At 46.8% G+C, this 21962-nt stretch overlaps 3 protein-coding genes across 3 annotated transcripts; 2 read left to right on the top strand and 1 right to left on the bottom strand.

Moving 5' to 3' along the window:
- Positions 1 to 4274: 4274 nt before the first annotated feature.
- Positions 4275 to 5950, top strand: LOC123055193 (thioredoxin X, chloroplastic). Its single transcript, XM_044479174.1, has 2 exons — positions 4275 to 4665; positions 5535 to 5950. Exons 1-2 carry the CDS (start codon positions 4351 to 4353, stop codon positions 5739 to 5741), a joined length of 522 nt encoding a protein of 173 aa, XP_044335109.1. The 5' UTR covers positions 4275 to 4350; the 3' UTR covers positions 5742 to 5950.
- Positions 5951 to 15608: 9658 nt separating this feature from the next.
- Positions 15609 to 19459, top strand: LOC123055194 (dihydroorotate dehydrogenase (quinone), mitochondrial). Its single transcript, XM_044479175.1, has 11 exons — positions 15609 to 15830; positions 16366 to 16448; positions 16660 to 16983; positions 17103 to 17343; positions 17764 to 17844; positions 17923 to 18030; positions 18117 to 18146; positions 18299 to 18436; positions 18586 to 18623; positions 18702 to 18801; positions 18968 to 19459. Exons 1-11 carry the CDS (start codon positions 15663 to 15665, stop codon positions 19052 to 19054), a joined length of 1398 nt encoding a protein of 465 aa, XP_044335110.1. The 5' UTR covers positions 15609 to 15662; the 3' UTR covers positions 19055 to 19459.
- Positions 19460 to 20089: 630 nt separating this feature from the next.
- Positions 20090 to 21366, bottom strand: LOC123050616 (probable esterase PIR7A). The gene is made up of 3 exons (XM_044473384.1): positions 20919 to 21366; positions 20707 to 20844; positions 20090 to 20608 (listed from the first exon to the last, which is right to left on the bottom strand). The coding sequence occupies exons 1-3, from the start codon at positions 21300 to 21302 to the stop codon at positions 20315 to 20317; spliced, it is 816 nt and encodes a 271-aa protein (XP_044329319.1). The 5' UTR covers positions 21303 to 21366; the 3' UTR covers positions 20090 to 20314.
- Positions 21367 to 21962: the final 596 nt, after the last annotated feature.

A 21962-nucleotide genomic window follows, 5' to 3' on the forward strand; every position in this document is an offset into this window, starting at 1 on the left:
CTCCTTTCATGTGAAAACGACACCCCGCTTTCCCTTTAATTTCGTGTGTACTGCACCTGCTGCTCGGCCGTTTTTTCGAATCACGAACACAATCGTATTGGCAATTTTTATTTTTATTTGCTGAGGGGAAACCGTATTGACAATTTGCCAGGAACAAAATTAAGCCAAAGACATTTTCTCCGCTCATGTTTGTCGGGTTTCACGGCCACCCACTTTTGCGCACGTGGCTCTATACAATAATGGGGCTCAAGCCCATCTTGAAAGCCAGCGGAGCACCATCACGCGCGTCCATTGCTCAAGCTCCATGAGACAAATTTCTCAACTAGAGAGAAACACACTTTGCTCCTTCAATGGTCAAAATCTTGAAGAACGTCAGACGTCGACATGGGCATGACATGCACACCTCATGATGGGCGTGAGGTCAGGCGGTTCTGGCAACCCCATATTGGTACAACTGAGCATCGTGCTATACAGCCCTCAGACAACTCCTATTTTGCCTCAGCCCTATAGCCCCACCTTTCTCCGCCTCTACGTGTGCCTTTTGAGGCGCGTCGTGTATGAGATCCGGTTCATCTTCGTCCATCTGCATGTCGTGTTTTTCCCCACGCCGCCATGATGCTCCATGATTTTCTCTGGCTCAGATCCTTCCCTTTTGTATGCTTGCATAGTTGCATACGAGACATTCATGTGCCAAAATCAACATGGCGGCATCGGTGAGAAGCATTTTCAGTTGTGTAGTGCAAAGGGAGAGAGAGAGAGAGAGAGAGAGAGAGAGAGAGTTGTGGCCTGCATGTAAACAGTAAGTGGTACGTAAATTTTCTACTCCGAACTCTGAATTTGAATCAGAGCTGAACGCTAGCCCTGAATCTTTCAGACTTCTTGTGTGAACCCAAGTCAAGTGTGAAGCTATATAGTACTCCCTCCGTCCCATAATATAAGTATTATGGGACAGAGAGAGTAGTAAGTATGTGTTTAAAAATATTTCAGGATTCAAGTTAACTCGAATCAGAGCTGAAAAAAATAGAGATCTTACAACAAAGATTTTTTACTGTTCCTTTTCCCCAACACATCCATATTTGGCTGCAAGAATCTAATAATATGGCCAACTTCTACGTGTGATTTGCTTCAGACGCTTCTGAGCCACAACTATTTTATCAGTATTTTCCATTATCATAGCAGCATCTGTATGACACAAGCTCTTACGCTTTCAGAACATTGGGACTGGGCTTAACTAATTATGTTGAGAAATCCCTTATCTTAAACTGCAGCAGTGATTAGAGGACTTTGAGCGAAAAGCTCTTGTGTCTTTTCATAAATGTCCACAGTTTCACTGAAAGTATTGAAGGCATGTGATGAAATCCAAGAACAAATGTTATCTTTTTTTTGAAAAGGACGAAAACCCCCGGCCTATGCATCAATCGATGCATGCAGCCATAAGTACAAATGCTATCTGATTTGCATCATTCTTATTTCTGCAATTTATTTCTCCAACATTTATGCATATTCATTTAGAGTAGATAATAAATTTCACTAGTGAACTTACTGCATGGAGGCAATGTGCTGACAGTTGATAATAAAATACAACTCCAGAATTAATCCAAAAATTATAACAATTATCTACATGTAGCAAAGATGAAAGACTTGCGGAAGATGCCATGATGAGCAATCGACGTGACGAGGACCAAGAGAAGGAGAAGAGCAGCAATTGGGGGATGGTCAAAGAGGAGAGCCTAGTGATAACACTATTGCTTCTTTCTCCAGAGCAAACTCGGTAAGGCTGATTACCAACTGAACTTGACATAAAGAGGAGAGATTCAGGGGATTGAACATGACTATAAGTTGACAAGTCTAAGTAAACAGGGGTTGGGTTTGAACATGACAGGTATGGTGCCATGTACGGGGATTCAGTTGAACTAAACATTCAGAGAGAAGAGCATCACAAGATATTCCAAACCACAGCCACATCAAGTGTTCCTAGGCCCTGAGATGCAGCAGGGAATGTACCTTAGCTATGGCTCCTCAAAACAACGCGGCATTCCACCGTTGAGTGAGGCAGCCTGCACAAATTAACAAACAAGTTGAGTGAACAATGAGTTCCATGTGGTATGTTTTTTCTACTCTGAACTCTGAATTTAAACCGGAGCGGAAAAGTGAGCCCTCAGACTCTGAAATTTTCAGACTTGATGGTTGAGCACTGAAACTTGTTACACCCAAGCCGAGTGCCATTGATGCTACCTACAGTAAGTTTCTATTAAATCTTACAATCGAACGAGTCATGCATGTGCGTAACAATCAGTTTGTGTCCTGTAAATTTTGCGTTCTCGGCTCTAAATATTCTTTCAGACTGCTGCTGGTGGTCATTCTGCAGTTCTAGTGATCACCCACTCATCTGCTCTAGCCCGTTCCTGCTCTCCAAATATCTTCCCGCCTCTAGAGCCTCTTGTCAAGTTCTTCTTTGGCAAAGCGGGTTGCCTTGTTGAGAATAATCCCAAAAATGACACCCTGAAGCAAGTCATTTGGTCCATTTTATCAAAATGTGCACCCGATCTCTTATGCCTCAAGGCATTCTTACATGTTCTCTATGTCAATCCTATGAGGAACAGAGAAGAGCTTCAGAGCCTCTGCAATGACCTAACTAGTGACTCTCCTGGCAATATTCGGCACATCTTAGTGTTCTGGTACAACAACCTCCCTCTCCATTACAAGAACTGTTTGATCTATCTATCTATCTTCCCCCAGAATGATGGCGATCATATCAAAAGAACGAGCCTAGTCAGGCGATGGGCAGCTGAGAACCTGATCACCGGAAGAAATGGGTCAGCTGCACAGGACGAAGCTGAACAATGCTTCAATGTGCTTCTTGCGAAAAGAATTTGGACTGTCTTTTGACAGTTTGTAATGAAACAGGGGGCACTGTCCTGTGAATGTTCTTAGCATTCGTCTAATGAGTAGTAGGTGAATATGAATGCAGGGCTGCAGGCACTGGAGGTGCTGTCCTGTGACGGATGGCATAGATCTCCATTAGAGCGAGCAGCAGGAACGGACTATCAGGGGCCACCGTGCATGTTTAGTTCTGGTGCATTGAGGAATTTGAAAGGCACTGTAAATTACAATTGTGTAGACGCTCACTCGTAATCATTTATTTGCCCAGAGTTGCCATGCCGTGTTACAGAAAAAAATTCCAAGAATTTCATAAGGTTATTCTCTTTTCTAGAAACACAATTAGTGAAAGATGTTACGCGGCCCGTATGCAGTGCCGTTTGGAGAAAAGCAGTGATCATGATCATGCTATGCTATGCTATGGCCAAGCGAGCTGAAGCGCTTCCTCAAGCAGGAGAAGACGACCAAGTGGCTGGACCCCGCAAGTCAGCCAGACCTCATGTGCCTTGGAAACATTATTATCATGCGGGAAAGGAATGAGTCAAGGCTTGTTGAGGTGAGGTGGGACCAAGGTGTAAGTGTGTGAGCTTTGCTGGTAGCATATTCAGCGGTCGCTTGTGACTTGTGACCAAAGAGATGCATCCGGTCCGGTGGATCACAATTCCGTAACTCAAGGACCTTGTCAGTGATTCCGGAAATGCAATCCATCGAGAGCGCTGTTCCCCGTGGTTGATAGAGTTTTTCCTTGCTGGTGTGAGATTTGTTCCCTGTGATCTGTTTCACAAGTAGGGATTGTAACCATCCAGCTATCAGTAGATCATTTTAACGAAAATTTGCATTGAAGCTAGCAGAAGGAGTTACATGGGATTGAAACTTGGAAACACAAGCAAAGCACTGCCAAACAGGAAGAAAGCTAGTTCTTGCATCCGTTCCTTTTTTCCAGACAAAAGACATTAACTATACTTCGATGAACACTACTATCTCTGTCCCCTAATATAAGAATATTTTTGACACTAGTTGTTAAATATTGCGAATGTAGTGAAAAAAACTCTAGAACGTATGGAACGGAGGGAGTAGAACCCAATAGTATAGGGTACAAGGATTTCATTTTTATTTTTATTTTTGAAATATGGGGATACCAACACCTAGTTAAGCATGCCTCCAAACAAGCCACGAGCGCCATCATCGGAGACACCGAAGGAGAAAATGGCGCCAAGTTTTTTTTATGAGGGTTTTTTCATCTTCTTTTTTAATTGACGAGAAAACCTCTTTGTGGTGTTATACATGGGCCACACGAAAATGCGTGCTGGATAGACCAGGCCGAACGAGGCCGTGGGCTGGATTGGATTGGATTGCGCGCCTCACCATCACAAACAAACCCGCCCGTGCTGTCCTCGCCAGGTGGCACCTTCCAGAAGATTCCGCCTCATCGGCATCGTGCTGCGCTCCTCCCCCCTGTCCCTCCCTCCCATGGCATCCGCGCCGAGCACCACCGCGTCCACCCTCGCGCCCCCTCTCCGCTCGCCCCTCTCCTTCTCCTCCTCCCGCCGGCTCCCTTCCGCCGCCGCGCTCCCTCGGGCGGCGGGGGCGCTCCTCCTCTGCCGCGCGCCCGCGCGGGGGCTCGCCCTGGCGCGCGTGCGGTGCCGCGGGGCGGTGAAGCTGGTCGGGGAGGGCGAGTTCGAGGCGGAGGTGATGCAGTCGGACCTGCCCGTGCTCGTCGACTTCGTCGCCGACTGGTGCGGGCCCTGCCGCCTCGTCGCGCCCGTCGTCGACTGGGCCTCCGAGGTACGCGCTGCCGGCCCGCTTTGGTTGACGGAAAATGCCCCTGGTGCTTCGTCGTGTTCTTCCAGTTGCGAATCGCAAAAACACCAAACCACACAGGGCACACAAGTCCAATTCTGTGAGTTAGACTATGAATGGCGTAGGAATTAATTTCCGCAAGTCCTTGGCAGGGTCTGTTAACAGTGGATGCATGAACTGCATTCCATGGCCGCAGCTTAGCAAAGAAGGGGAAACTCAGCACTTACCAGCAACCTGACCTGTCACGGCGTTTGTGAATCTGTGGGCAGTTCAGCAATCCCTGCATTTGTGGTTTCAGCTGTACTACATCTTACATAGTACAACAGTAAAAGAAAGGGAAAGCTGCCTTCAAAGTGAGTCTATAACAAGTGCTAGAACAAAGGCCCAAAATGCTTTGCCAAAAGCAATGGCATCAACCCTTAAGGAATCCTAGACATTGTAAGGAATCAGGGGTAGTGTATGATCGACCATGGTTGTGAAAATACGAGCAACAATAGGTGTAGACTGCATAAGACTACCCATAGCCTTAAGGATGCGGTTCATGTTGTGAACCTAAATTAGTATGGAAGATCGATGTGCAATGGAGAGACTTGCTTTGCAATTTCCAACATTGGCATTTTTAGCTGTCATGGAAAACCCTCTGATCAACTGACCATTGTTTTGTAAATATCCATGTACAGATGTACTATATATGAAAAATCAACTAGTTAGATTGCGCATAACCCACTCTTTTTTCTGAACAAAAAGCAGGTTAAGGGTACATTTAAATGTTCGGTGTGGTCTAAAGAATTTGGAGGGAAGTCTGTTTTTAATTCGGATCACCAGCTCTGATAGATTTTTTTTTCATGAAACAGGAATATGAGGGGAGATTGAAGATCGTCAAGATCGACCATGATGCAAATCCTCAGATTATCGAGAAGTACAAGGTTTACGGTCTCCCGGCGTTGATCCTCTTCAAGAATGGGCAGGAGGTGCCAGGGAGCCGAAGAGAAGGCGCGATAAACAAGGCCAAGTTCAAGGACTACATCGAGCCTCTCCTGGAGACCTCAAATGTCGCCTGATATCATCACCTGCAGTCTGCAGGACCGATTCTTGTAATGGTTCATGCTTCAGAGGATGCCAAATGGCACTGGCTTGAGCTGCACAGCTTGCACATTGAACAGTTTTTCCCACTCCATGAGCTCTAGTCTGTAATTACTAATTACCTACACGATCAGGACTATGTATGGCTTTCGTTGTATTTGAAAAAAAGAGCATATATCAAGGGCTATCAGGAGGATGTATACTTATTTAATTGTTATTAAGCAAGGTCAATGGATAACTAGTTTGTCCTGTACAGAATTGATAGCCATTGATCACATTAGACTCTTACCAGTTGGATCATGCAGAAATCCATTCACGAAAACTGCCAATTCACTTCCATCCAAGCCAAAATGGCATTCACTCAGATAACTGAAATACCTACTTTCCTTCGTAGCCTGAAGCCTTTCAGGCCAGAAAATGGTTCAAGTGCTTCCATCAGGAAAAATGTACATTTTGCATTATTGTTCATTCATGCTGTGCAAGCCTGGGCACTCTCAGTCTCGGGCATGGACTGCAACCAGGTAGACCCAGGCAGCTTCATGACTTCTCTGTCCCCCATGAGCCCTCTCGACCTTCCGGCGCCGCCCCAATCGTGCCGACTCGCGAGCGTCCTCGACAGCAGCAGGTATGTCGACGGGTCTTCCTTCTCGAGCGCGAGCGCGCGCTCTGCAGCTCGCTTCGCTGCAGCCTCATTGCCATGGAGTTGACAGGCGCCAAGCAACGCCTGCCAGACCAGAACCCCGGGGCGGAAAGGCATCCGCGATATCAGCTCCTCGGCGTCCTCTATATGGCCTGCTTTCCCGAGGAGATCGACCATGCAGGCGTAGTGGTCCTCTCCAGGCTCGACGCCGAACTTGTCTGCCATGGCTCTGAAGTATATCCAGGCTTCCTCCATGAACCCGCCTTGGCTGCAGGCATGGAGGACGCAGAGGAACGTGACGTGGTTAGGCGCGACGCCTTCCAGAAGCATGTCGTCGAACACCTTCACGGCGTCCTGAGGTTGCCCGTTCCGCGCGAACCCCATGATCATCGTTGTCCAGGATATGACGGGCCGCTGCCGCATCGATTGGAACACCCTGTGCGCGGTGTCCACCAGGCCGCACTTGGAGTACATGTCGATGAGCGCGTTGTTCACGGCGACATCGGAGCCCTCTCCCAGTCTGATGGCGTATCCATGAACCTTGCGCCCTTCGCTCGGACCGGCGAGGGTCGCGCAGGCATTGGCTGCCGTCGCCAATGTGTAGTTGTTCGGCCTAATTCCTTCGAGCATCATGGGACCAAGGACTCCGATGGCCTTGGCGGGCTCGCCACAGTGCAGCCAACCGGCGGCCATCTCCGTCCACGACACGACGTCTCTTTGGGGCATCTCGGCGAACGCTTTGGCGCCGGACTCCAGGGCCCCATTCTTCGTGTACATCTCCACCAGGGAGTTGCCCACGCAGACATCGTCGCCGAAGCCGCTCTTGACAAGCTGTCCGTGGACCTGCAAACCGCTCACCGTGTCGGCATCGGCCGTCAGCCCCGAGAGCACGGTGCTGAACGAGAACCCGTCGGCCCCGGCGCCTTCCCGGGCCATCCTCCGCCAGAGAATCCACATGCGCGTGCGCGAGCGGCGCGCGAGCCCGGCGAGCAGCGTGTTCCACGAGACGACGTCGCGGCGCCCGGAGGCCCACTCGAACAGCCGCACGGCGTCGGCGAGCCGCTCGTGCCGGACCATCGCCGCGAGGAACGCGTTCAGCACGAAGGCGTGGGACTCGAAGCCGAGCCGGACGGCGAGGGCGTAGAGCTGCCGCGCGTGCGCGCCGCCGGGGGCGACGAGCGAGCTGGCGTTGAGCGCGCTGACGAGCGCGAACACGCTGGGCGGGGCCCCCTCGCGGCGCATCGCGCGGAAGAGCGCGAGCGCCTCGCGGGGCCGGCCCCCGTGCGCGAGCCCCGAGACGGCGGCGGCCCAGGAGACGGCGTTGCGGCGGGGCATTTCGTCGAGCAGGCGGAGGCCGTGGCGGCGGGGCCGGAGCGGCGACCTGAAGTAGGCGATGAGGAGGTGGTTGGCCAGGAACTGGTCGCAGGCGAGGAGGCCCGGCTTGAGGATCGCCGCGTGGAGGGAGGCGACGCGGCGGGGGTCGGCGGCGGCGCTGCGCTGGAGGATGGCCGCGTAGGCGCGGGACTGCTGGCACGCCATGGCCGACGGGTGCGATTTGTCATGCGGTTTTGTGCGAGCGAGGTTTCAGAAGACGTATGTGAATGGGTGTGGGAACCTGTCACGTTAACAGCTTCAGCTCTGCTTTGTGCAAGTTTGTCAAACGCGTTTGCACTCGTATTAGATTTGCGAATAGAAAAATGCAATCAATCCTATAAAACATTGATCACTAATTTATGCAGAAGTGTATGCATTGACCCTGTAAAATTTATGTTAACTTTTATCTTGCAAAGTTGTTTCATACTCTCTCCATTCCGAAATGTGGTCAGTATATAACTTTTGTCTAAAGTCAAGCTTTGTCAACTTTGACCTAGTTTACAGAAGAAGAAAATCAACACCTATAGTACCAAATATATATCATCAATATCATTGCATACAACATGAGATATGCTTTTACATTGTATTAATTTGGTACTTTTTTCTCACCGGCAAAAAAAAAAGGTATTTATCTCAATAAACTTGGTCAATCTCTACAAAGTTGACATTTATAAAAAAATATATGCATATGAAATAAGGGGAGTAGTAAAAAAATTGCTAGGAAGAGTATAGTTTCTTTTGGCTAAACGGTGGAATCCTCATTTTGGTGATGTTGTCAGGAGGACTAGAAAGGTAGTTTTTATTGATCACTAGAATGTCAACGATTATTAATTATTAACACATGGTACTCCAATATGGCACTTAAGAGGCCAATTCTTTTTCGAAACCTAGGCAAAAGATTTGCGTCATTGATTAATTAGTAAAAAGGGTTTACAGAGGGGCTACATTGATTAATATAGATGATTTGCACTTCCGACACCTAGAAGTTTGGGTTGTCGGGAAACCTCCATCCCACATCTGAATAGTTGAGCATGAAATTTTCAGTGATGGTGGGATTTTAATAGGTTGAGGATGACGGAAATGACGTCCGGGTGGATGGTAAAGGCACTACGGTTGAGGTTGATCACATGCACATGTTCATATCAAGGAAAATGGCATGCATGCCATTATAAGAGACATCGAGTTATATAAAATGTGTCAACATTGAAAATGCTTACGATAAGGTCACGGACTTAACATATATGAAATTTGATTGCATCCCTCATCGCAGCATAACTGAACCTACACAACAAGGAGGTGAATTTCCCTCCACCCACCACACTCATGCTGCGGATACCTCCCTCGCCTCGTCATGCCTCCCATATAAGTAGTACATAAAATAACCACATAATCACTCATTATTTTGCCCACCGACATCATTCCTGACAAAGGTGAGTGTCACCATCTTGTCAAAGAAGGTAACAAGACATTCCTTGCTGGCTATGACTACCCAAGTCTTAGACAGAGTATAATGTGTAGGTTAATAATGTGCAGATGTGATTAAAACCCTCACCGGTATGATAATGGTTAACATGCTTGGGAGGAAGAGGGAGGGGGCCAATGCCCCCTCCCTTTACACAAACTGTACGATAAACCTATATTTGGTGCCCACGACGATATGTGCACAACGTAATATTGCGTTATCAGGGCAAGACTTTGATTGCATTGCCAACAATGGACGCTTTCCTAGCAAATGAAATACCAATTTTTCGTTCTTTTATGAAGTTCCTTGCCTACTGGAATCTGCCGGTTTTCAGTACCGACGGATGAAACTAGAAAATAAATTTGGTGGTGTCATCTCTATTACATTGGGTTCAGCTTTTACAAATAAGGAAACACTTAGTGCTAATTGAGTAAGATATATTGATTGTTTTGCAAAAGTAATTGGGGTAGGTTGACCCTAGTCCCACATAGGCAGCTCCGTCCCTGAACACCGGCTTTCTATGTCAATCATGAGCTCTACACACATATAACTTCATTTGTGTCACCAACAATTCTAATGAGGGTGTCAACCACACTAGCAGCATCTCTTCCCATTACAATGGTGCATAAAAGAAAGCGTATGTGAATATATATTACGAGTCTGTTTGGTTCATGACTAACTTTGCCACAACTAACCTTAGACAAGGTGTGGCTGCCACAAAAAGTGTGGCTAACAAAATGGCCACCATAAGTGTGACAAAATTTGGCAAAAAATTAAGCATGTGACGTGTGGACCATATAACTAGAAAACTATGGCAAGCCACAAGTGTGACAATGAACCAAACACATGCCTAAAATGTTGTGGTATAACTAAGGTTAGGCGTGGCAACCGTAGGCTGAGAACCAAATAGGCCCACATGCTCATGATATAGAAGTGTACATATAATATGTCCATATCATATAAGCAGTGCACTAATACATGTCAAACATATCTATAGTTTTTCTCATGCTAATATTACATTGTTGTCATTTATATATGGTTTCATACAACATTTTATCATTTTTAGAGCTAACATATTAATTATGTGCCAAAGTGCCAACTGTTGTATTTTGATTTACAAAAGTGGTATTTTACAGGGTGGGTGTATGTGGGCATCTACATTTGTATTGTCTTCAAAACGTATTTTATGAAGCGATGAAAAATGGGGAAAAATCATGATGGAGATTTTTGTATGAAAAATTATGACTTTTATATCAAGAAGACATTTGTCAAAAAAAAAGATCATGAGCACTAGCACCTAGGACGTATTTTTTTATAGAAGGAGCCCACCCGGGTGAGACGCCACAAATTCACTTCCGACGGGAGTCAAACCGTGGGCGCAGGGTTCACCACTGCGACCCTTGCCACTAGGCTACTGCCTAGTCCTCCATTTTGTCAAAAAGAAGGCATTTGTGCCTTGCTCGCCAAGTTGTATGAAGTATTTCTACTGGTCTGTTCAATTTTTTGGATTTTGTTTGATACCATTTTTCATTCTTTTTGGCTAAATTGGGTGTTAGTACATGCATCCAGTCTCCAAGGCAAACCATACAATAGTAGGATCAACGAGAGCTGTCATTTAGGATGGCCGCAACACATTTGTAGCTGCTGCTTGTTGCCATGTTCCTTTTGCCTCGGAAGTCTCAACTATGGAAGCTTTGGCAATGAAGCATGGCCTTAATTTCTTTGGTTAGACCGGGCCCGATTTTTCGTCGCTAGCTGCATCGTCCTTTTTTTTTGGACGCCAATAACGGTCGAACGTTCAGTCTGGGGAGGCACCAGACCGAACATTTCGTTCAGCACGGGAGCAGGGATCGACCGAACTGTTCTGTTTGATACGAACAGCCTCTCAGCACGAACGCCTGACCAGACAGGCCCAATACTAGCTTCCTGGCCCAAACAAAAATCCCTTTGCACCAAAAATATAGAGAAAAATGTAGACAGATGTAAAGCTAGTAGAGAAAAAACTGTACAATACAGAAAATTCAGAAAATGATACTGCATTAGAATTTACAATGAGTGATTAATTGCCAACTGAGACACACGAAAAATGGCTACGTTCAGTACGTTACAAAAATAAAACATGCATGATAAATAAAGAAAATTTAGTACGAAATTGTGATGATGAATATGAACAAAGGCAAAAATGTTACACATGGCAAGTTTTACAAATTTTATTTTCTAAAAAAAATACATGGCAAGTTTTTTTTGGGGAGGGGGGATGTTAATTTTTAAAAAGAAAGTACTTGTAAATTTCCCATTGTACAAGGCAAAAAATTGCGTATTAAATAATAAATGAAAAAACCTACGGAATGTTGCCATGATCTTATGATAGAAATGCATAGGCTATAATCTCATGGCATGATCCATAGACTAAAATGTAGACTACAAAATGCCATGATCCATACAATAAAATTTCCATGATGCATAGACTTAATTTGCCATGGTCCTCTGCGAAAGAAATTTGCCATGTTGCAAAAAGGAAGAAAGAATGGTCATGGTGCATATAGTTAAATTTTCCATGATCATAACCAAAATCATATTAAAATTTGCATATATTTGACATGGCAAAAAAAGTAAAATCAGCCATGTTAATAAATGTCAAATAAATAGTAAATCTTGCCATGGCAATAAAAGCTAAAAATTGCCATGAGAATTTAGGGAAATTTTCCATGTTAACAAAGGTAAATTAGCCACCGCAAATAAAAAGTAAAACTTGCCATGGCAATAAAAAATAAAAATTGCCATGGGAATTTACGTAAATTTTCCATGGCAAATTCACTAAAACATTTGCCATCATAAGAAAAGTTTGACATCGTCTAGAAATAAGGAAGTTTCCATGGCAAGAAAAGTTTGACATCGGCTTGAAAAAAGAAACTTGCCATGGGCATGTTAGTGAATTTGTCGTGGGACATCTAGTGAATTTTGCCATGCAAATTCACAAAAAAAAATGCCATGGTAAGAAAAGTTTGACATCGTCTTGAGATAAGAATGTTGCCATGGCAAGAAAAGTTTGGCATCGGCTTGAAAAAAGAAACTTGCCATGGGCATGTAAGTGAATTTGCCGTGGGACGTCTAGTGATGAATTTGAAATCGTCTTGAAAAAAGAAGTTGCCATGGCAAGAAAAAGTTTGACGTCGGCTTGAAAAGAGAAACTTGCCATGGCAAGAAAAGTTTGACATCGGCTTGAAAAAACAAACTTGCCATGGGCATGTTTGTGAATTTGTCGTGGGAGGTCTAGTGAATTTGCCATGGCAAATTCACTGAAAAAATTGCCATGGTAAGAAAAGTTTGACATTGTCCTGTAAAATTGCCATGATGATCTACTAAAAATTTGCCATCGTCTTGGAAATTAAAGTAAATTTGACATGCAAATACATGAAACTATAATTTGCCATGGTGTATAAACTAAATTTGTAGTTGTCAATTACTAAAATTACCGTGATCAAAATGAAAATAAAATTACCGTGCTTAATTAACGAGAAAATAAAATTTTCCATGATTTGTTAACTAAATTTGCCATGGTCAAAAATACTAACCATGACCAATGAAATAAATTTGCCAGGGTTAATAAAAATGAAATTTACCAACTTCATCAGTAGTAGCATCGATCTACAAAGGAACAAAGTGCGAACCAGATTACTTAGATGAGTTTCAGAGTCATGCGTAGCCATCAATTATACCATGAACCCACACAAACATTAGTTGACGAAACATATTGTAAGGTCATTTCCCTACTTTGTGTTTTGGATGATGATGACAACCCTTTCTTGGTCTAATCTTGTGCTAAGTGCTTCAGGTTCTCGGTGATTAGGCTTGCATCGATTAGTTATTCTCTTTGGAAGGAAAAGATCGAAGACGGTGTTTGTCTACGTGTGTTATCTCTTTGGTCGTAGGAAACCCGTTCTATTAAGAGGGAATCCACATTGGAAGGAGTTGGGTGAATCATTGCACGTACACTTTTTCCTCACCCACCTTTGCCTTCTGTTTCTTGTTAGAGAGAGAGAGAGCTCCCCTTCTTTTCAACTATTGCTGTGTACTCTCAGCGGTTGTACCGCTCGTTCGAGTGGTTGTACCGCTGGCCCTTGACACCGACCCAACCACTCCCCCAGGGGTGATACCCTGGGGTTGAACATCCCAGTGCATACCCAAGCAGTTGTACCGCTGCCTCCGGGCGGTGGTACCGCCCCATGCTTAAAATTTCTGTGGTGTTCATCGGCGGGTGTACCGGCCAGGTACCGCTCAACAACCGGTCATGGTTCTGTTTTGATGCGGTACTCGGGCGGTGGTGGCCCGGTTGTTTCGATTGTGCTCCGCACACCGGTACCACCGGTGCCCTAAGCGGTTGTACCGCTTAGTACTTCACCACCCAGGGTTCTAGGGCCAGGCGGTTGCACTGGCGCACTACTGCTCGATCACCGCTCACAGGGGTGTCTCGCTTCTGTTTCATAGCGGTGGTTGAGCGGTTGTTCCGGTTGTTCTTCACAACCGGTACTACCGCTTGCCTGTCCGGTTGTACTGCTTGGTAGGGTTTCTGCAGTATATCCGTGAGTCCCGGTTGTACCGGGACAAGGAGCGGTTGTACCGCTGCAGTGCTGTTTCCGCTGCAATGGTTGGATTTTAGGGTTTGCTATATAAGGGTGGTTCTTCCACCTACCACACTTACCTCTTGCCTCTCTCTCTCTCTCTCTCTCTCCACCATTAATGCCATTCAAGCTCTCTTGCCCGATCTCTCTCTTTCTAGCCACTCAAACTTGTTGATTTGCTAGGGATAGAAGGAGGAGATCTAGATCTACACTTCCACCGAAGAATATTTGATTCCCCCATACTTTCTTGTGTGGATTTTGTTACTCTCGGGTGTTTGAGCACCCTAGACGGTTGAGGCCACCTTGGAGCCACATTCCATTATGGTGAAGCTCCGTGGTTTCATTGGGAGCCTCCAATTCGGTTGTGGAGAGAGCCCCAACCTTGTTTGTAAAGGTTCGGTTGCCGCCTTCAAGGGCACCAATAGTGGAATCACGGCATCTCGCATTGTGTGAGGGTGTGAGGAGAATACGGTGGCCCTAGTGGCTTCTTGGGGAGCATTGTGCCTCCACATCGCTCCAACGGAGACGTACTTCCTCTCAAAGGGAAGGAACTTCGGTAACACATCCTCGTCTCCACCGGTTCCACTCCTGGTTATCTCTTACCTTTACTTGTGCAAGCTTATTGTGTTGTATCCCTTGCTTGCTTGTGTGCTTGTTGTTGTTGCATTATATATGTTGCTCATCTAGTTGCATATCTAGACAACATACTTTGATGCAAAGTTTAAATTGGTAAAGAAAAGCTAAAAAATGTTAGTTGCCTATTCACCCCCACCTCTAGTCAACTATATCGATCCTTTCACATATTGCATCTAGAATCCTGCGACACTAGCAAATAACAAATGAAAACATCTTCTGTTGGTACCTGTCGCAGTCTATGGTGCCCTTGGCATTGAACTTGAACCCCAGCGCAAGATCCTGCTCACCAACCAAGCCCACCAGACCCCAGCGCAAGATCCTGCTCACCGCCTATCAGACCCCCGCACACGAGAGCAGCAGACCAGCTGGCTGCGCACAAGCTGCTCGACGAATTGCACCCAGGAGAGGAGGGCGGGCCTGGTAGAGGCGGGCGAAGACGACATCTTGGTGCAGGAGGCGACACTCGGTGGATTGGGTGCACGACACGGCCGCCTCGAGCTCCCTGGTGGCGCAATGACTTGCTTGCACAGAAGATGATGCGAGATCGCGCGCGCAGTGCGCCTCTACGCGCTCGATCCAGCTGCCGCATGCTCGGCTCCCTCGTCGTCGCCGCCGTCCGGGAGACTTCGCCCTCGTCCCGAACGAGCCGCTGGGATGACGTGGCCAGCCGGGAGCGTCAAGATGTGTGTGTTTCGATCCAATGGCAATGAGCACGTTTGGGATGAGAAGCTAAAACGAGGCACGTTCGGGATTTATTGATTCCTTTTTTTTGTTTTGCGAAATGCATCGTTTTAGGACAAGTATTTCCGGACGGAGGGAATACTTGCTATCTCAGCATTCGAGAGCCTACGAGTAGGTATGGCTTGTCTATCAAGAAGCCATTTCTGCCTTGCTTCCCAAGTTGTAGCGCATGGAGTTATTTCTACTGGTCTCTTCGGACAGAAGAAATAAAAAAATCCGGTCGAGCGAGCAAGAAAAGATGGCGAGCCGATATATATAGGCCGGCCTGGGCCCGTCTCCCGGCCCAGCCCAAGCAGAGTCTGCTACTTCTCTTCCACGCCTGAGCCCTCGCCCCCGCCCCTTCTGCTTGCTCCCCACGCCGACCAGACCGCCCGCCCGCCCGCCCCGCCGCCGCCGTCGGCCCCCGCGCCTGCCTGCCCCCGCCATGTCGTCCTCCGCCGCCGCGAGCGCGTGGCGGCGCTCCCTCCGCGGCGCCCTCCTGCGCGGCTCCCCGTGGCGCGCCTCCGCCCCCGCCCCCGCCGGCGCCCGGCAGGCCAGCAGGACGGTCTCCGCCGTCGCAGCGCCCATTAAGGTGCCCCCGCCTCCCCGCAAGGTAACGCGTCCCTCCCAGCCACCCCCCGCCTTCTTGGCATTCACGCATACACCTCACGCGCGCGCGCGCTGCGCTCTGCTCCTCACGCGCGCCGCTTCCTCTCGAGTAATGGAGCAAGCAGCTGGCGTGTTTTAGATGCCGCGCTCACTGGTTGCCGCCAGTGGTGGCACGCTGCGCCGGTGATCTGGTCTATGCCACCTCTTTTGATCAAAGATAATATTTTTGTGTGACCTTTTGTAGCACAGTTACTTACTCGTGCTCTGTCCCATCATGATTTGAACACAAATACAAAGGTGGAAATAATAACCGGACTTGATGTTCCTGTAGATGGAGAATCTTACTGACTGCACTATTCTTGAGATTTTGACAACAATACTTGTCCTCTTTTGTTTGAAAAAAGTGCATTCTTAAATTAGTTGCTTGTGAAGGACCTTATGAAAGATTGAGTTGATCATACAGTTATTATAGTGATTACCTGTCCCTTTACTGTGTCATTTACTTTATTAATTAGTCCTTGTTCCTCGTCAATATGCAGGGTAGGCTTTTGACTGGGGCCATGATAGGATTGGCCATTGCTGGAGGTGCTTACGTGAGTACTACTGACGAGGCCACGTTTTGGTACATGCCACTAAGTTCTTGGACCTAATTTTTCATCAGAACAAGTTTTAATTACATCTGAATAGCACGAAAGCACCCCATAGGTGCTTGAAATAGCCACAATTTGGTATTCTAGGAATTCATATGTTCCTGCTTATTTGTACCCGTTTTTGGCTACAACTATCAACTAGGAGCCTATTCACTAATGGATACGACCTTTGTGATCATGCAGTGGGTGGCTATTCAAATCAACAGAACTCGTGAATCCACTTTTTGCGCTACTAGATGCAGAGTTTGCTCATCGTTTGGCTGTTTCTGCTGCGGCTCATGGATTTGTCCCAAGAGAAAAGAGACCTGATCCACCAGTTCTTGGGATAGAGGTTTGGGGAAGGAACTTTACAAATCCAATTGGTCTTGCTGCTGGTTTTGATAAGAATGCTGAGGCTGTGGAGGGTCTATTGGGTCTTGGATTTGGCTTTGTGGAAGTTGGCTCTGTAACACCTCAGCCTCAAGAGGGGAATCCTAAGCCGCGAATATTCAGATTGAAAGAGCATGGGTAAGCATTTCATGTTCTGCTACTGCTATTCAAACTGTCCGCTGCCACTTTAATTATGAAACAAATTAAAATGTTGTGTGGTGGTTTCTTATAACGGTGTTTTCTTGCTTTGTCTTCAGTGCTGTAGTCAATCGCTGCGGGTTCAACAGTGAAGGAATTGTTGTAGTTGCTAAGCGTCTTGGGGCACAACATGGTAAGAGGAAGATGGAGGAAACTTCGAGCTCCAGTGATGTAAAGCAAGGAGGGAAAGCAGGCCCTGGGATTTTGGGAGTCAATCTTGGCAAGAATAAGACTAGTGAAGATGCTGGTGCTGATTACGTGCAAGGAGTTCATTCGTTGTCGCAGTATGCTGATTACCTGGTATCCATCTTTTGCTGTTACAAGATAACCTCACATAACACGTTTGTTACTTTCAGTTTCATATGCACCATAGATTCAGATGGATATGGTTGTTAAAATAAGGAAATTTGCATTCATTCATGCTGATCTGAGGAAAACAGCATAACTAGAGAACTGTTTGCTTCAGAGTAAACTGATGCATTTCTTGAATGATTTGTTGTCAATGCACACTGTACTTCATGATGGCTCTCCATTTGTTACCATCTGCTAAAACATGCTACTACAACTTATTGAAATCAGGGGCTATGCTCTGCATCTAAAGAAAAACATTTCATTGTTTTATGCTCTGTCTCAAGCATGGAATAGGACTGCTGCTGGATGAGCAGTGTATATGGAGATGCGGCATAAATGATAACAACTGGTTTCTTACTCTTAATGCAGGTCATAAATGTTTCTTCCCCAAATACTCCTGGTCTTCGCCAATTGCAAGGTAGAAAGCAGCTGAAAGAACTTGTGAAGAAGGTCTGTGGTCTTTCTAATTGGAGTGGATCTTTTCTTCATTTGCATGGGAAATTAGTATGACATACACTGGATGTGCAGGTGCAAGATGCACGAGATGAGATGCAGTGGGCTGAAGATGGTCCACCACCATTGCTTGTGAAGGTCGCACCAGACTTGTCGAAGCAGGATCTTGAGGACATTGCTGCTGTAACATACTGGACTAAAGCCTTATTTTTCATGCTCTTTGACAGTTGGTGAATATTTTTCTTATGCTTTTGCTTGCTGTTTTCCAGGTTGCTCTTGCTTCCAAGTTAGATGGCCTGGTAGGTGGATAATTATTCCATGACACATTTTTACGTGTCACTGCACTGACTAGCATAACCCTAATTTAACTCCTGTGCAAATATGTATTTCTCTCGTCCATGTTGCTTCACTACTGTTTGCTTATTCTTTATCGACGTTGTTAAAAACACAGATTATATCGAACACAACAATTTCAAGGCCGCCTCCTGCAGACGCACATCCATTAGCTCAGGAAGCCGGCGGATTAAGTGGGAAGCCTCTGTTTGACTTATCTACTCAAGTTCTCAGGGATATGTATATCCGTACAGGCGTGCGTGCTTTATCCCGTTTCTTACTTTATATTAGTATCTATTTACTTTAGCACATCTTCCATCCCGGTCACTGCATTTTTGGCGCTACTATTTCTTTACTGGAGTCTCGTAACTCTCCCTCATGAACAAGTGTTTGCATATCCTGCAGGGCAAGGTTACCCTGATAGGCTGTGGTGGTGTAACTAGGTAATGTTCTGTATTTACTTTGACTGTGTTTTTCACTTTCAACACCAATATTTAATCAAATTTCTATCGCACATACAGCGGCGAGGACGCATACAAGAAGATACGTTCTGGAGCTACGCTTGTTCAGCTTTACACCGCACTTGCATACGGAGGTCCAGCTCTCATCCCGAGAATAAAGGTGATAAATCTGACACTTGCTTAGCATGAAGCTTACAAGTTGCACCCATGTTTCTAGTTACCACAGGCGTATCACTGTTCAGTAAATGAGCCCGACCATCCTGACCAACATATTTTAGCCTGCTCTATGTCTGAATTGAAATCTGATGCTGATGGTTATTCGACAGGCCGAGCTCGCAGAATGCTTGGAAAGAGACGGCTTCAAATCTGTCCAGGAGGCAGTGGGAGCAGACTTCAAGCCCTTGAAGGCCTGAACACCAGCCGAGATCCTCCTTTGGGACGGTAGCAGAATTTTTCCCATGAGCGTGCTTTTGCCCTACTCACTCACTCGGACGCTACTCGAAAAGCAAGCGAAACCAAGTCGAAACTATTTTGAGGGTGTGTTACTAATCATACAGCCTTTAGTAAGTACGTACTGGTCTACGTGCCACCGGTGCATCCATGGATGATGGCATTCGGTTCTTGTTTCCTTGTGAGCGAGCTGCACAAGAAATTTTAGTTAACTCATGTGTATATCTCCAGGCTTCCTTCCCTGTGGTGAAACAATGGCCGGTTTACGAATTGTGCTAGGATATTGATCTGAAGCTGCTGCATTTTGCCTCTGTCGGTCTCTGTAGCACTATGCAAAAGTTATATAATGCCCGTGTTTTCTGGTTTAATATGCTTAGCTGAATTGATCGTTGCTGGTGGGTTTGGACTTGGTGTCTGTTGCAGTTATAATCCTGGTGACCGTTGTTAGCTTTTGTGTGGAGCTTTCATGTTCCCATCTGACAATGTTGCAGTTATAACTGTGGTGGTCGTTCTGCAGCATGGAAGCTTTTGTCTGAAAATGTTTCCGAGTCCCTCTGAACAGAGCAGATTGTGATCAAAGTTTTGCACTTTGTGTTGTTCCAAATGGTGTGTGTAGCCTTTGATATGTTCTTCCTGGCTCTGCTACTGTGTTGAGACATCTGTGAACCATAATCATGCGGCCGTGCAAGCGCATGCACTTCCTAATTAAGTCCGCCCATCTGCGACGGGGCAAATTTGGTGTTTTGACCCTTCCGTGAAAATTAAGCCAGATCTAACCCTACTTAAAAAAAAAAAATAGAATCTGACCTTTTCCTACCGCCGGGGTCGATGGCGGTAGGGTATGCCAGCCTACTATCAAGGCCCTTGACGGTAGGTAACTAACATATAATTAATTAATAGAAATTGATGCAAATTAGACAAGATTAACAACAACAAAACAATTAGAACTAATTCACCACAAGTGGCACTAACAAATATGTAACTAGGGATTTAACTTGGACATTTCGCACCAAATCGGCCAAAATTGAGATCAATCAAGGCCTAATTTTATCCAGTACACATCAACCAGACCGTAATTTAGTGTAACTAACTAAAACAAAAGGAGTAATTAAGGAGATCCTGCATTATATTGCACCATCGTGGCTCGACCGTAGATTTACGAGGAATGTATCGCAATATCAGTGCTTGAAGTTGAGAGTGGTGTTTTGGCTCATCTAACCAACTCAGATTCCTGGGTAGTACTTGTTGGCAATCACCATGAGTAATTCTGAGAGCTCCCTCGACTTTGAGAACATGGGCATATGATCAGCTCCCTGCAGTCCCATGACCTCAGTGCCCGGGTTCCACGAGGCCATCAGCCGCTGCATCTCCGCCGGCTTCCACTCGTCCTCCTCCGCCACGACGTACACACGCCTCACCGCTCCGTACCTCGCCGCCGTCAGGACGTCCCCGTTCATCGTGTCGTCGTTTAGGAACCGCCGCGACGGCCTCACCATCGCAATTCCCAGGGTCAGATCCTGCATTATATTGCACCATATATACATAATACATCAGAGGAAGTATATACAGGGAGAAATCGAGGAACAAAGTAACGGCCACTGTAAAGCAAACATACCTCAGGAGGGCTCAGCTGATACACTCTCCGCGCCATGTACTTTGGCCCGAACAGGAACGTCTTGTCCGGATTCCGGGGATCGCCGGCGCTTCCGAGCGCGCAATCCATGAAGAAATCCGGCCCTTTCCCTTGCGATAGCTAACAGTTTCGTAGTACAATTGTTAATGGTCACATCCATTCGAGGAACAAGTTTTTTCGGACGGAGGGAGTACCTGTTTGAAGGCGTACGTCATGGGCTTCCCGGCGGCGGGCATGGTGGCCGTGACGAACACGGCCACGGAGACCTTTTCCGGGTGCCTCTCCATGGCCAGCGCGAGGCTCTGCCCGCCGAAGCTGTGGGCGACGAGGACCGCCTGCTCGCCCTCCGGCAGCGCCGCCACTGCGTCCAGCAGCGGCCGGCTGTAGTCCTCGAAGGACGCCACCTCCTCGCCGCGCCCGGGGCTGGCGCCGCACCCGGCCATGTCCGGCGCCGTAACGCGGTGGCCGGCGGCCTCCAGGGCGGTGGCCACCCTGTACCAGGACCACGCGCCGTGACAGACGCCGTGGATCAGGACGAAGTGGTGGTGGTGGTGGTGCTGCTTCTCGCCGCCTTCCATCCCGGCCCGATCGAGCTCACTCGATCCAAGTCAGCGTATGAAAATCACAGGAATAATCTGAGCTCCTGTTTTCGCTTAACAATCCATGTGGCGGCCCTTATTAGGTTCCGCTAATTAAGAATGCTAAAAGGCGGCAGGAATCCGTTTTTTTATCTGATCATGGATCGCCTGCTGTTGTCCACTAGAATTCACTGGATGGTGCCTTTAAAGAGTACTATTCTACACGCATGGTTGCCAATTTTCAGGGTTTTCGTCAAAACATGTCCGGTCCGATTTAAGCAGATGATCGGTTTTCGGTCAATTTTTTAAAAAAGAATTTGGAAAATTTATGATATTTTTTTAAAAAAACTGTATGAATAATAAAAAATTATGGTTGAAGAAGTTTATGAAAACAAACATGCACTAGTAGGAAAAGGGGCTTTTACCCCGCTTCATAAGGGCCTTTAGTCCCGGTTCTGGGACCGGGACTAAAGGGTCGTTACTAATGCCCTAACCCTTTAGTCCCGGTTCTTACACGAACCGGGACTAAAGGGTCGTTACTAATGCCCTAGCCTTTTAGTCCCGGTTCTTACACGAACCGGACTAAAGGCCGTCCACGTGGCCGGTGCGGGGAGCCCAGGCAGGAGGGCCTTTGGTCCCGGTTGGCGCCATCAACCAGGA

Source organism: Triticum aestivum, chromosome 2D, assembly GCF_018294505.1.
Source record: "Triticum aestivum cultivar Chinese Spring chromosome 2D, IWGSC CS RefSeq v2.1, whole genome shotgun sequence".
In the NCBI taxonomy this organism is placed as follows: domain Eukaryota; kingdom Viridiplantae; phylum Streptophyta; class Magnoliopsida; order Poales; family Poaceae; genus Triticum; species Triticum aestivum.

Coding starts and splice junctions, on each gene's coding strand:
- LOC123055193 (XM_044479174.1), top strand. CDS start 4,351: ATGGCATCCGCGCCGAGCACCACCGCGTCCACCCTCGCGCCCCCTCTC. Junction 4,666..5,534: donor TCGTCGACTGGGCCTCCGAG/GTACGCGCTGCC, acceptor TTCATGAAACAG/GAATATGAGGGGAGATTGAA.
- LOC123055194 (XM_044479175.1), top strand. CDS start 15,663: ATGTCGTCCTCCGCCGCCGCGAGCGCGTGGCGGCGCTCCCTCCGCGGC. Junction 17,344..17,763: donor CGCAGTATGCTGATTACCTG/GTATCCATCTTT, acceptor CTCTTAATGCAG/GTCATAAATGTTTCTTCCCC. Junction 18,802..18,967: donor CTCTCATCCCGAGAATAAAG/GTGATAAATCTG, acceptor GTTATTCGACAG/GCCGAGCTCGCAGAATGCTT.
- LOC123050616 (XM_044473384.1), bottom strand. CDS start 21,302: ATGGAAGGCGGCGAGAAGCAGCACCACCACCACCACCACTTCGTCCTG. Junction 20,845..20,918: donor TGACGTACGCCTTCAAACAG/GTACTCCCTCCG, acceptor CGAAACTGTTAG/CTATCGCAAGGGAAAGGGCC. Junction 20,609..20,706: donor ATCAGCTGAGCCCTCCTGAG/GTATGTTTGCTT, acceptor AATATAATGCAG/GATCTGACCCTGGGAATTGC.